Genomic DNA, 11,484 nt, shown 5'->3' with positions numbered 1-11,484 from the left:
TCGGTGGGATAAAATGACACATGACACTACAAACTACACCCAGGACATCAGATAATCATCTTTTAAAAGTTGCAGATACAATTTCACCTCATGAACACCTACAAAAGAAGCTGAAAAGACGTAGAGATGTAGTCCTCAATAAGGCGAGAATGACTGTAGAAATGCAGGATTCAGGGTTGTCTATTTGTATTTCATGGATCAGATACTGCCCGATTAGATCTGAAGTTGAGCAGATTAATAACGTCATTGCATAAGAAAATCCCATCAAATGTTATCATTTCATTAAATGTAAAGAAGTACATCTGAATGAAAGTTCACCTGGTATAGGTAACTAAGATTTTAAAAATGTTAAACCATAAGCCACACTGATAGATATCCTTTGCCCTCCCAAGTCTTCTAGATGACAGGACTATTTACCAAAATAGATAATTAGCATTGGATATCTAAAGAAAAATCAATTTTCAAAAATACATCTCAGTTCTTTGACATTCATTGAGTCTACTATCATTACATTTGCATTCATTAAAAGAAGAAGAATTTCATTTCATTTAAAGATCACAGGAGGAAAGACACCAAATGTTCACATGAATCATAACTTTGTAAAAATCTAGAAATACTTGGCTACAGTTTTCACACTTTGCAAAGTCATACAGTGGGCCGCGTTGGACTCTTTGGTGGGACAGATTTGGGATGTTGGAATGTTTGACAACCTTGAGTTCAACCCTGACAAAGATGCAATTAAAGTTTTAAAAAATCCAAATAGATTGATATGACAATAATAATACTGATCTATATGTCATACTGAAAAAAGAAAATAAACTAGTAAAATCAATTAAAAAGATAAAATAATAAAGTAAACAAACTGCTTAAAGTGATTTCTATGGAATGGAGAAAAACTAAATGTTAATTACACACATGCACAGAAAATAATGATTTAATTATCTGTAAGACTTTTTTTTACACTTTCAGTAAATTCTTTCACATTATAAACTTTGACCTCAGAGCAAAAATATGGATTTGTAATGAGAAATGATTTTGTTAGTCTTGTATTATTGCTTTTAATTAAGTAAACAACTACCTGCATGATGTAAATGTAGTAGCTCCAACTGATGTCAATATTTAGGTTTCAAACACAACCAGCTTGGGACAGTTTTGAGCCTTCTTATCTGAAACCAACACTTATAACCTCAGAGACACGAAACAGAACAAACACGAAGGGAACGCTTCATCGTCTATTGAATTGAAATGAATTAAATGTCAGGAATACCAGTCTGTCCTGTTAGGGAGCATAAACCACTGTCTCCTGCTCGGATGCAAATGACAGTGATGGCAAAATGAGAGAGGAGATGGCTTTGTGGATATCCCTCCTTTTTGGTGAAAGCAAGGGTGAGCTGCTCACTGAAAGAACATTTGGACAGTGCTGTCATATATATAAATTTTTTCCCCATTTGAATAGAGAGAATATTTTTGAATTATTTGCTGTAGCCCAGTGCTCCTGCTTTCTTTTTAGTGATTCATATTTTCTAACAAACAATAAAATGTTATTAAAAATAGAATTTAGAAAAAAAGGGATTTGATAAAAAGTTTTATTTCCTGTTGTAACCCTCACCAAAAAGCCTTTGTTGTGCAAAACGTGAGTTAACTCTTACAGGCCTGCTGCTCATAGAGCTTCACATTTTGTGCAAGTGGTTTTTCCACGTGAGAGCGTGTTATTGGAGTCACGCTGCAGCAAAGTGACGTATGTTTCCCTGTTTTCGTTCTACCTGCCTCAAGTAAAAGCAAAGTCACGCAAACATACTGAATGAGACCGGAAGCTGCTGTCAAAATAAAACCGGTGAGAATTCAGAAAGTTCTAAATTTTGTCATCCCACTAAAGCGCTGGCAAACACCCAAGAAATGCATACATGAATATAACATATTGTGGATTATGTGCAAGCGCTATCAGTCATTATTAAACATTCAGTGCACCACAGTGTTTCTTTTACTTTTTGATGTTTGCATCTGTTTTGTTCCAGTGAATTATTGGCCCATCGTCTTTTCCGTTTTCTAATCATTTATGTTCCTTGAACATTTATATGAAACACAATAAATAAATAAATAAACTTGTGGCGCGGACATATGCAGTACAGCTGGTCTTTGTAAACAGTGAGCTGTAGGCACTTTAATAGACTGTAGTCTGAGTTATCTGAAGCAAATGAACATAGCTTACCAGATTCGCATTGTAGCAGTTCTCAATCTTTTTCTGACATGGCAAGCAAAAAAATCTTACTTTTAACTGAAATATTCTTAATTCAGCATTTTGTACACAGAAAGAAAAATTATTTTGAGTGTTTTTAAAGGTTGTACAATAAAAACATAAATTCAGGGTTGTGTTAGTGGAAGAACGAAGTAAATCCACTTTTCAGGGGTCTCAGAGTTGAGCAGTTCATGAATCTGTAATGCAGCATTAAAAACATCCATCCGTGTTCATTGCGCGATGGGCTATGCAGCGTTTGGAAAATGGGTTTTATTTTGAAAGTTCACAGCAGGATTCATTTTTACAACTTGGGCTGTCTTAACTACCTGTCATGTAACGGGGGAGTCTCCTCTTCTCAAGTGGACTTGACGCATCGGGGATTCCTCATTAGGCTCGGTTGTATGCAGGCAGTCAGAGAGCCGGGGCAACACACGCACACGCCCGCCATCATGTTTACAGGGATGCGGACAGAGAACCGCGGAGAAAAGGGGGTCCTGGATGCAGCGACTCTGAGGCAACAGAGGAGGCTGAAACAGGCGATCCAGTTCCTCCATAAGGACTCCGCTGATCTGCTTCCTTTGGATGGACTAAAGAAACTCGGGACTTCTAAGCAGGGGGTGAGCCTCATATCTAAGGCCTTCCATTATTATAGTTATAGACATTATTATATAGACATTATATAGGTGATGGGGAGGAGAACCATTGCCTCTCTCTTTCTCTCTCTCTGTGTGTGTGTGTGTGTGTGTGAGTGTGTGTGAAACCTTAATCTATATTGTTATCAGTCTATCCATTTTCCTAACCACTTCTAGCAGGGTGGCTGGAGCACATCTCAGCTGCCACCCGGTGAGAGGCAAGGTATACTCTGGAGAGACTGCCAGTCCATCACAGGGCTAAAGAGACAGACAGCTATTTAATTTGCTTCCACATTCACACCAAGGGCCAATTTAGAATCACCAATGAGCCAAACATGGATGACTCTGGATTCTGTGAAGAATCCATAACACAAAAATATGTCAAAGTCAGGCGATACAGTACTTTCTAAACTGTATACATGAGCTTAAAGATGGTCTTTATATTATAGCATTTTTAGCTCAGACTGTAGATCTGATCTTAGGCTTCGACAATACTGAGGATATATATTCAGTAGGCGTGCTTGTATTGTTTGTAATCTCTGTTGTAGCAGCCACACAATATTCTCCAGAAGCGCCTACTGGAGGCGAAGCTGTGCAGAGGCAGGATAAACATGTGTGGAGTTACACCAAACAATGGAGAAGTTCGTCTGAGCCACAGCCATGTAAATTCACAGGAGGATGAGGAGGATGACTTCATCCTCGTGCCCTGCAAGGTGGGTGGAAGTTGGGCTACTTAAAAATTCTTTTCAAGCACAAAATATCCGTGAATTGTTTGTATAAAGGATTTTTTTCTTTCTTTTTTCTCCTATCTGACATGCACCTCCCCTGTGTATACAGTGTTTAGGACAGGAAGTGGATTTGCTGATTGATACAGGTTGCAAGTTGAATCTGATGTCCTCTGTGACTGCAGAGAGATTTGGGTGAGATGTCTTCACTAATTTTTCATTTTCCTGACACCAGTTCATTTTTCAGTGTCTCCTAAGTATGTACTGCAAACACCTGCAGCATGTGAGGTGAGAACTGTTGACTCATTTTGTTTCCCTTTCAGTTTAAAAGAACTGGTCGAAGAGATCAAAATGGAGACCGATGGCTTCCCATTTCAGCGCAGGCTCTGCATCGATGGTCACATCAAGGAGCTCGGCCTGACCGTCGGACAAATCAGGATAACTTGCTCATTTGCCATAGTGGGTAAGGAACACAACAATCGTTGCCTGAATGAAAATTATAAGAACACTTTTATATGAAGCGGTGTCATCATATTACTGTTCATCTATTACATCTATTTTCAGAAAGTAACAAGCACCTCATGTCCTTGGGCAGCAAGACTTTAAAGACACTCAAGGTAAATCTTCTGCTTTGCCACCACCATCCATCACCACCATCCATCACCACCATCCATCACCACCATCCATCCTGGAGGGGAAACAACACAGTGATGTAAACAGATACAAGATAAAAGCTAGATGATTAACTACACTAACTAAAATGGCTCTACTATAACCAACGCGGTTCTGTAATGTTTTGACATTTCTGTTTTTGCAGTGTGTGATCGATACAGAAAAGCAGATCATGGTGATTGGGACAACTGTGAGGGAGCAGATTCATTTTGCCAAAAAGCAATTCAGTGAAGGGTAAGATGTTTTTCTCATCTTTTAGCTTTAAAAACATTTTTTTCTTGTGCAAATTATATTTATACCTTTCAAAATAAGGTATCATGCAGTTTATCATACCTACAAATTAGTATCATGAGGTGCAATCAAACATTCAAAACCTTCACAAAACTCTCATTTTTAAATTAGGGTGTAATCCACTACTTATAGAAAGTTGTGCATTGCTGGGAGTTTTTCACGCATTCACGCAGTGAAAAAAAATATCCGTTCACTGCTTATTTCAAGCACCACATTTTGTTTTCTGGAGTAGTTTTGCATTTTCATTATTGTAGCAGTATATGGAAAACATAATAATGGTGACTTTCATTAATGTTAACCCTTGCTTAGCTTTAATTATTAATTAAGTTGGCAAAGCCAGATCATCTTTGTGTAAGTCTAACCAAATCTGCCTCTTCTCCCCCCACTTTCGTCTCTGCAGCTCCACAGACTTCAGAGACCTGGGTTACTAATCTTCCTACCCACAAATAAACCCACACTGACCAAAAGCAATAGGAACATTTACTCCTACAACCAGATGCCTCATTGGAGAACTTCAGATTTCTACCTTCACACACTTTCAGTTTCTGTTTGCCGGTTTGCTTGCTGCGTTTAGAAATCCTGATGCTCCACAATGACTTCACTGATCTTAATGTTGGCAGCCTTTAAGGCAGCCGTTCTCACTCTGCAGCTGCTCGCACCTGCAGGTTAACATGTAGCGTTCTTTTAGCCCAGAGTGTGTGAGTCTTGTATTAGCAGTCGCTACAGTAGTACGTGCTGTGCAGGTAGTTAACAGAAGCTGTAATCTCTAAAATTGTTATATAACTGTGATTTTTAGCTCTTTGTAATATCCAGCAAATTAGTATTATGCCAGACATGGTATTCTGCAGCCGTGGAGAACAACTGTTAGTTTGTGTAGATTAGGAGCTCAGCACAATCTATTGAATACAGATTAGACGTTTCTCTACTATATTTGATAATGTTGTAAATGTATTTTCTAGTTGAATCATGTATTTGCATTGAGGTCACTGCCTTTTAATGTTTACAGGATTGTAGTGACACTTGTGATAGGTTTTATCACCCAACGGAGGCAAAAGTGTACCACTGAATAAACAAATAAACAGTGACATTTTTGTGCCTTTGCTCATTTTTTCACATGAGCTGTAGCACCATGAAAATCTTATCAGTGCCATTTTATCTGAGAGCCATTTATGAATGTGGGACCAGCTGAAGGTGACCTAATTAGAGTTGTTAATTAGAGGGAAAATCAAATAGAGTTAGGAGAAGAAAACTCCTGACACATCTGCAGAGATTAGTGTCATTTTTCACAGCTGCTGTTTTTGTGTAGCTGTACCATAGCAACTGTAGTGTGACCCGGCCTGCCGACTGGCAGGTAAACAGGCCCACCAGTGGTTATGAAGAGGGCCAGCTCGGGCTTGAACACCATGGAAACCGACATAAACAATGGGTTGAAGTTGTTGTCTGCAGCTGACTGTGATCGACACAAAAAATGTAGGTAATGTAATCTGTGTTTTAAATGTGTTATATTTCAATTGTAGTGACTCATGTTTGTAGCTGCTTTCTTTACTGAAGGAGGTTAATAACTGTGTTTGCTATTTTTGCGGACATAGAAAGAAATGTTTCAAGTTTCTCTCCGTATTTGAGTCAACTTGATGGAAGTAGATTTACTTAAGTCCTCTAACTTTACATTTGATTAGACTACATGCTTTTATTCCACTACATTTATCTGATGGTATGGTGAATTTGTAGATTTGGGGTGATATTACAAAGTACAATAAAATAAGAAAAGATATATATAATATTAAAAATATATATTGTTAAGTCTAATTGTTGAATGTTGCCATTGTGTTTCTTAAATTTGTACAGTCTTAGTTCAAGCAGTAGGATCAAAGCCATTCCTTTGATCCTGACCACCTCTCCAACCACTCTGTGCTGGGGGAGGTTTTATTGTAGATACATCCTATCTGAAAGATCTGTTTCTTTTGATGTAAGCTTCCTGGGTTTACGACCCTTTGGTCAGCAGGAGGTCTGACACACACACACACACACACACACACACACACACACACACACACACACACACACACACACACACACACACACACATATTCTTACAGAAGTTCACACATATACATACAAGTGCCTTGTCTTAGGACCATGTGGGCGTGGCTTTGTTCTGACGTGTTTTGTGTGAACTGTCTCCCAATAAAAGGTAGCAGGAGGAGGTCAGATCTGGGGGTCATTTTCGTGGTGGACACAGACGAGGCCTCCCTTGCGCAAATAATCGATCAATCGACTGTCTTGTTTTCTTCATGATGAATAAGTCTCTAGAATTAGCGGGGCTTGTGGAAATACAGACCCAACATATATATTAAAATGTAAAAAACTACTACCCAGCAAAATATAAAGTTAGTATATACAATATATATATACAGTATATGTTCAGTATATATAGTCACACATGAAAGTAATTAAATGAGTCCCATCTTCACCTATTGCAACATTAAAGAGACGTACACATTAGTATATCAGTTATTCCAATATGATCCAGTAATACAGACAGTTCTAACGTTGGCCTCTTTGCATTATGGCTAATTGGAATAATTATTAAAAACATAACATTAAAAACAAAAACTGTAATTTATCTATAAATCTGTCTAATTTATCTATACATTTAGAAAAGTGCGCAAGTTGATTATTTTTCATAAAAATTGATGCAGGCGCTCAGTTTAAAATTTGGTAAAGTGTGTTCTAAAACAAAAAAAAATCGAAATAAAGATTAAAAAATGTTCACAAGATATGTAGATATTTTCATTGCTATGTGTTTTGTGCTTTTTGATAATATGTTACATTTGGCCTAAATATAGTTCAAAGATTTTCAGGTGATTCCTCGCCCTCTCTCACTGTCTTTTCACTATTACAGTTTACAAAAAAGGCAAAAAATAAAAGAAAACTGTGTGATTCCTTCCCATTACCACAGTGTTACTATGACATCTGGACAGATGGTGACATGTGAGGCTGCACTGATACCACTGCTCCTGGGAAAGCAGGGATGCAACATCACGTTTGTCCTGGAAAGCTCTGAGAACATGAGAGCTGTTCTGGGGTCAGTGAAACACCTGCTGATCCAGACGTTGCTGAATAAAGTGTCTCACAGGGACTCTCTCTTTAACATCATGAGCTTTTCAAGCAAGGTGAGGGGGATCTGGTAATTTGGGGCTTTTAGTAATTTCTTTGTATATGCTCATTTCCAGGGTAGAATGGTTGTACAGCATACTATTAACTTAAAACAAGAATCAGGTGCACAAGTTTGAATTTCTTTTGGATTTTTGATCCAGTGAATTCACACACAGGGCTTTTGATCCCAGCTGTGCATGAAGTCAGTCAAGTGCAAAATTGAGTAAACTCATATAGTATACTACCTCAGCTTTATATGATTTGATTTTTAAATAACTAATCACTCTTATTTTTTCCTTTTCTTCATTTTTTTTTATCTCACCCTGAGCTTTTAGTACTTTGAGGACATTTTTTTTAAGCTTGAGCAGAACCTCAGATTTACTGAGTCTTTCTTTCCCTTGAAGGTGACCTGCTGGTCCCGCCACATGTGCTCCTGTGCTCCTGACACAGTGTACACAGCTCTGTCCTGGATTCACTCCATCAGCTGCAGCTCAGGCAGAGATCTCTTGTCTGCTCTGAGTATTGCTCTCACCGACCCTGCCTGTCATGCCGTTCACCTTCTTTTCACAGGCTTTCCTGATCAACCAGAGGCCGTGCTGAGAGCTCTTCCTGCACTGGCAGTTGGGAGGCCTGTGAACGTTTTCTACCTGCAAGATATAGGAAATAAACTGGACAGAAACACTAGGGACTATCTGCAGTCTTTCACACAGACCACAAGGGGGAGCTGTTATCTGATTCCATTCGATTTGAATGGCACGCTGGAGAAGGTATAGGCGACTGAGAATTGCTCGGTAGTTCTAAAAAAATAGGCCCCACAGTGACTGTGAGTCTGAGTATGTGTGGTTCTATTACTGCTGTCAGGTGATTCCTCTGTACGTTGCTGAGAGCCAACCATCACTGCCAAGCTTCAATCCAGCCAAGTGGTGCTGTCCCCCCACCTCTGTCACAATACCACAGCTGCACCACATATCTTCACCCCTGCTCAGGTCTAGTTGCACAATTTTTCTATCTTTTTAAATTTTGAGCATTGTTTTAACAACAATTTAACACTATAGGAGCAGTCGGAGTAATCCCAATCTTCCGGTTACCTCCTGTATCCTGTCAACCCTAAGCAGCCCAGAATTCTTCCCAGGATGCAGAGTCCTGGCCAGGAGAGTGCGGGATGGCCTTTATTACATGGGCACTATCATAAAGCAAATACAGGTGACACATGACTGTTGAATATTGTTTCTACTGCAGCTAATACGGGCTAATTCAGTTATTTACTCCTGCAAAAGCACAACCGTTTTAAAAATGAAACTATACATTTACAGTATTTGCTGACTTTAAGTTTAAGGGTATTCAGCCACACCACTTTTAATGTATTACCATCTGGATGAGTGCACAGGGGCACATCAGCTGCACTGAGCAGGGCTCTCATTGACTGACTGCTTTAATAAGCACTTTGCCCGAAAATTGTGCCCAGTGTTTTCCCAATTTTCCCATCTGTCCCAGCTGTGACAGGGTCAGTGCTGGGGTAGATTTAAAAAGTGGCGGAAAAGCTCCTGGTCTTCAGAGGAAAAGCAGAATAAATATAGAGCATTTAATCTATTGTGACGCAGCTTCAGTACAATCCAACAAAAACTGATCATAAAAATATAACCTGATGAGCCAAAGTTTAAAAAAAAAGTTTTAGTCTCAAAGTCACTGCTCTTATCCAAAAGTCAGACGCTAACGGACTAAAAATCAAATTTTAAAAAAGGGACGAGTAAATATTTGAAGACTGACTTCCAATTTTAGGGCTGCAGTGGAATTTGGATGGTTGACTTTGACCATGCAGAAAGTGCAACGTTTGAGATTGCCTCCTCCCAGCGCCAGCTCGTTTGTTCACTTGACATGGTCAATGACAGCAGAGGTTGCACATGCAGGTTGGCTCCTGGCGACGCTGTCCTGTCACCATGGGAACAAGATCTGAGAAGATATGGTCCAGGTCAAGTGGTGGCAGCCACAGAACATAGAGATGGTTATGGAGGTACGGCAGAAGTCGTATATTTTATATTATAACATCATCATATGACATTCAGTGGTGTGGATACAATCAAGGATATTTTTCTTTATAGTCAATAATTCTAATGAGAAGGTTTTCAAACGGGAGACTTGTTTCCTAAGATAAATATTCACATGATAAATCACCAATGTCTGTTCATGATCACCATCTGTAATCCACTCAAAGGGCTCATTCTTCCTTCCTGTAGGTAACGGTGTTAGAAGCCTCCAGGTGCTGATGTGGAATAGTTGTGTGTATGTGCTTCCTGAAAGTCTGCTTTTGCCCATTTCTGCTTCTCGCCATGCCAGAATAGTACGGGAGCTCCAAGCAGTCACTCACAATCAGTGCTGCAGCTGGCTTTGTGCCCCCCAGCTGTACTGCACCGACTGCTGCCATTCAGCATGTGCCTCTTGCTACTGTTCGTCCTGTTTAGTTCCACCCAGTCTTGGAGCTAGCTTTGGAAAATCAGATGAACTTGATAAAACAGAGCAAGTCAAGCAGGTGGACCGCAGAGATGCAGATGTGAGGACGAGTGACCCCGAGTTGCCATCTTCCTCCTCCTCCTCATCTCTTTCCCATGATGAGACCAGAGCATCAACTTCTCCTTCAGTGAAGATAAGAAGTAAACAACAGCGTCCTCCCTGGAGATACTGGAGAAGAACTGGACCAGAACCACAGCACAGGCAGCCAGGTGAAAATCAGACACACACTGAGTTAATAAGTTCTGAAGAAGTTCAAAAGAAAACTGGGCAAAAAAAAAGGAAACCTTGTGAAAAAATAGATCACAGGAAGATTCCACTGGAGATATCACATAAACAAATGGGTCCTACAGTGTTTGAGGTTAATGACAGATTTACTGAGAACACTGGAGTGTTACTGTTAGAAGACAGGAAATATTGAAATTGAAGACTTAATCACATCATGTTTAAAATCCCTTATTTTGACATCATCTACTTAAGTGTATGAAATTAAACATTTTAAAAGACACTGTACCTGACCTTATGTTACCTGGTTGAATTTTTGTTAGTAAACTCATAAATAACTTGAAAAAAAATCAGTGTATTTCCATCTGCTAGTCTGTTCTTATCCAATCTTAAAAACATCCAATCCTCTTTGCCTTTTTTGGGTGTTTTACTGGGGACCCCAGTAAGTGCTGTGTAGAGTGGTCCTGAAACCCTTTCGATGATGTTTTTCATATTTTGACTAAATGTTATTCTCTGTTACCTTTATAGCAGATGCTGCTTGCTACACAGTGTGAGCGCACATGAACACATGCATGTTATTTTTGATGTATTGTAAATATAAATGCATTCCCAGTCCCTTTACCCTCATGTTTAATGGTCACAAATAAGTGCAAACTTGTCTCACAAAATGTCAATAAAGATGCAACATGCTGTTTTTGATGATAGCAGTATACAGTATGCGTTCTGATATGTGTGCAATATGCATGAGCTCAGATGGAATTTATTTTTTGTGCAGGGAGTGCTGGTCCCAGGAGGACAACCCAACCTGTGAGTTTCAGCATCCCTGAACCACAAATTAGTACCTCACCAAATCACAGCTCCCTGTTTCAGTCACTTCCTGGCACCAGAGGAAGAAGAGCAAACATTAGAGACATTTTGTCCACAACCAGCTTCAAACCTCGACCACCAGTGGGACTGCAGTCTCTCTGAGAACAATGCCAATATATTGACATATTATCTCAGTGTAAACTCGTGTACAGTGTACAGTGCATGTTGAAGAGCC

The 11,484-nt window shown here is 39.4% G+C and overlaps 2 protein-coding genes across 3 annotated transcripts; both read left to right on the top strand.

Moving 5' to 3' along the window:
- The first annotated feature begins 2,547 nt into the window (after positions 1-2,547).
- LOC146383052 (nuclear receptor-interacting protein 3-like) lies at positions 2,548-5,647 on the top strand. Of its 2 annotated transcripts, none has more exons than XM_084934171.1 (7): positions 2,548-2,853; positions 3,420-3,581; positions 3,706-3,788; positions 3,917-4,056; positions 4,158-4,210; positions 4,411-4,499; positions 4,957-5,647. In XM_084934171.1, exons 1-7 carry the CDS (start codon positions 2,638-2,640, stop codon positions 4,985-4,987), a joined length of 774 nt encoding a protein of 257 aa, XP_084790297.1. In that variant the 5' UTR covers positions 2,548-2,637; the 3' UTR covers positions 4,988-5,647. The 2 variants fall into 2 exon arrangements, with proteins under 2 accessions (XP_084790297.1, XP_084790295.1); XM_084934169.1 differs by having other exon boundaries at positions 2,549-2,853; positions 3,417-3,581.
- A 1,874-nt stretch (positions 5,648-7,521) lies between these two features.
- c7h11orf16 (chromosome 7 C11orf16 homolog) lies at positions 7,522-11,426 on the top strand. Its single transcript, XM_084934168.1, has 7 exons — positions 7,522-7,729; positions 8,117-8,479; positions 8,574-8,698; positions 8,768-8,915; positions 9,492-9,723; positions 9,947-10,429; positions 11,218-11,426. Exons 1-7 carry the CDS (start codon positions 7,523-7,525, stop codon positions 11,409-11,411), a joined length of 1,752 nt encoding a protein of 583 aa, XP_084790294.1. The 5' UTR covers position 7,522; the 3' UTR covers positions 11,412-11,426.
- The last annotated feature ends 58 nt before the right edge of the window (positions 11,427-11,484 follow it).

This window comes from Perissodus microlepis, chromosome 7, assembly GCF_051167445.1.
Source record: "Perissodus microlepis isolate ML-2025 ecotype Zambia chromosome 7, ASM5116744v1, whole genome shotgun sequence".
NCBI classification, from domain to species: Eukaryota; Metazoa; Chordata; class Actinopteri; order Cichliformes; family Cichlidae; genus Perissodus; species Perissodus microlepis.
This window is presented reverse-complemented; position numbering and strand designations above follow the sequence as displayed.

Bases quoted from the DNA above. Each gene is read 5' to 3' on its own strand.
- LOC146383052 (XM_084934169.1), top strand. From the start codon at position 2,638: ATGCAGGCAGTCAGAGAGCCGGGGCAACACACGCACACGCCCGCCATC. The intron at 2,854-3,416 runs GTGAGCCTCATA...TCTCTGTTGTAG, and splicing joins TCGGGACTTCTAAGCAGGGG to CAGCCACACAATATTCTCCA. The intron at 3,789-3,916 runs GTGAGATGTCTT...TTTCCCTTTCAG, and splicing joins GTGACTGCAGAGAGATTTGG to TTTAAAAGAACTGGTCGAAG.
- c7h11orf16 (XM_084934168.1), top strand. From the start codon at position 7,523: ATGACATCTGGACAGATGGTGACATGTGAGGCTGCACTGATACCACTG. The intron at 7,730-8,116 runs GTGAGGGGGATC...TTTCCCTTGAAG, and splicing joins TCATGAGCTTTTCAAGCAAG to GTGACCTGCTGGTCCCGCCA. The intron at 10,430-11,217 runs GTGAAAATCAGA...TTTTTTGTGCAG, and splicing joins ACCACAGCACAGGCAGCCAG to GGAGTGCTGGTCCCAGGAGG.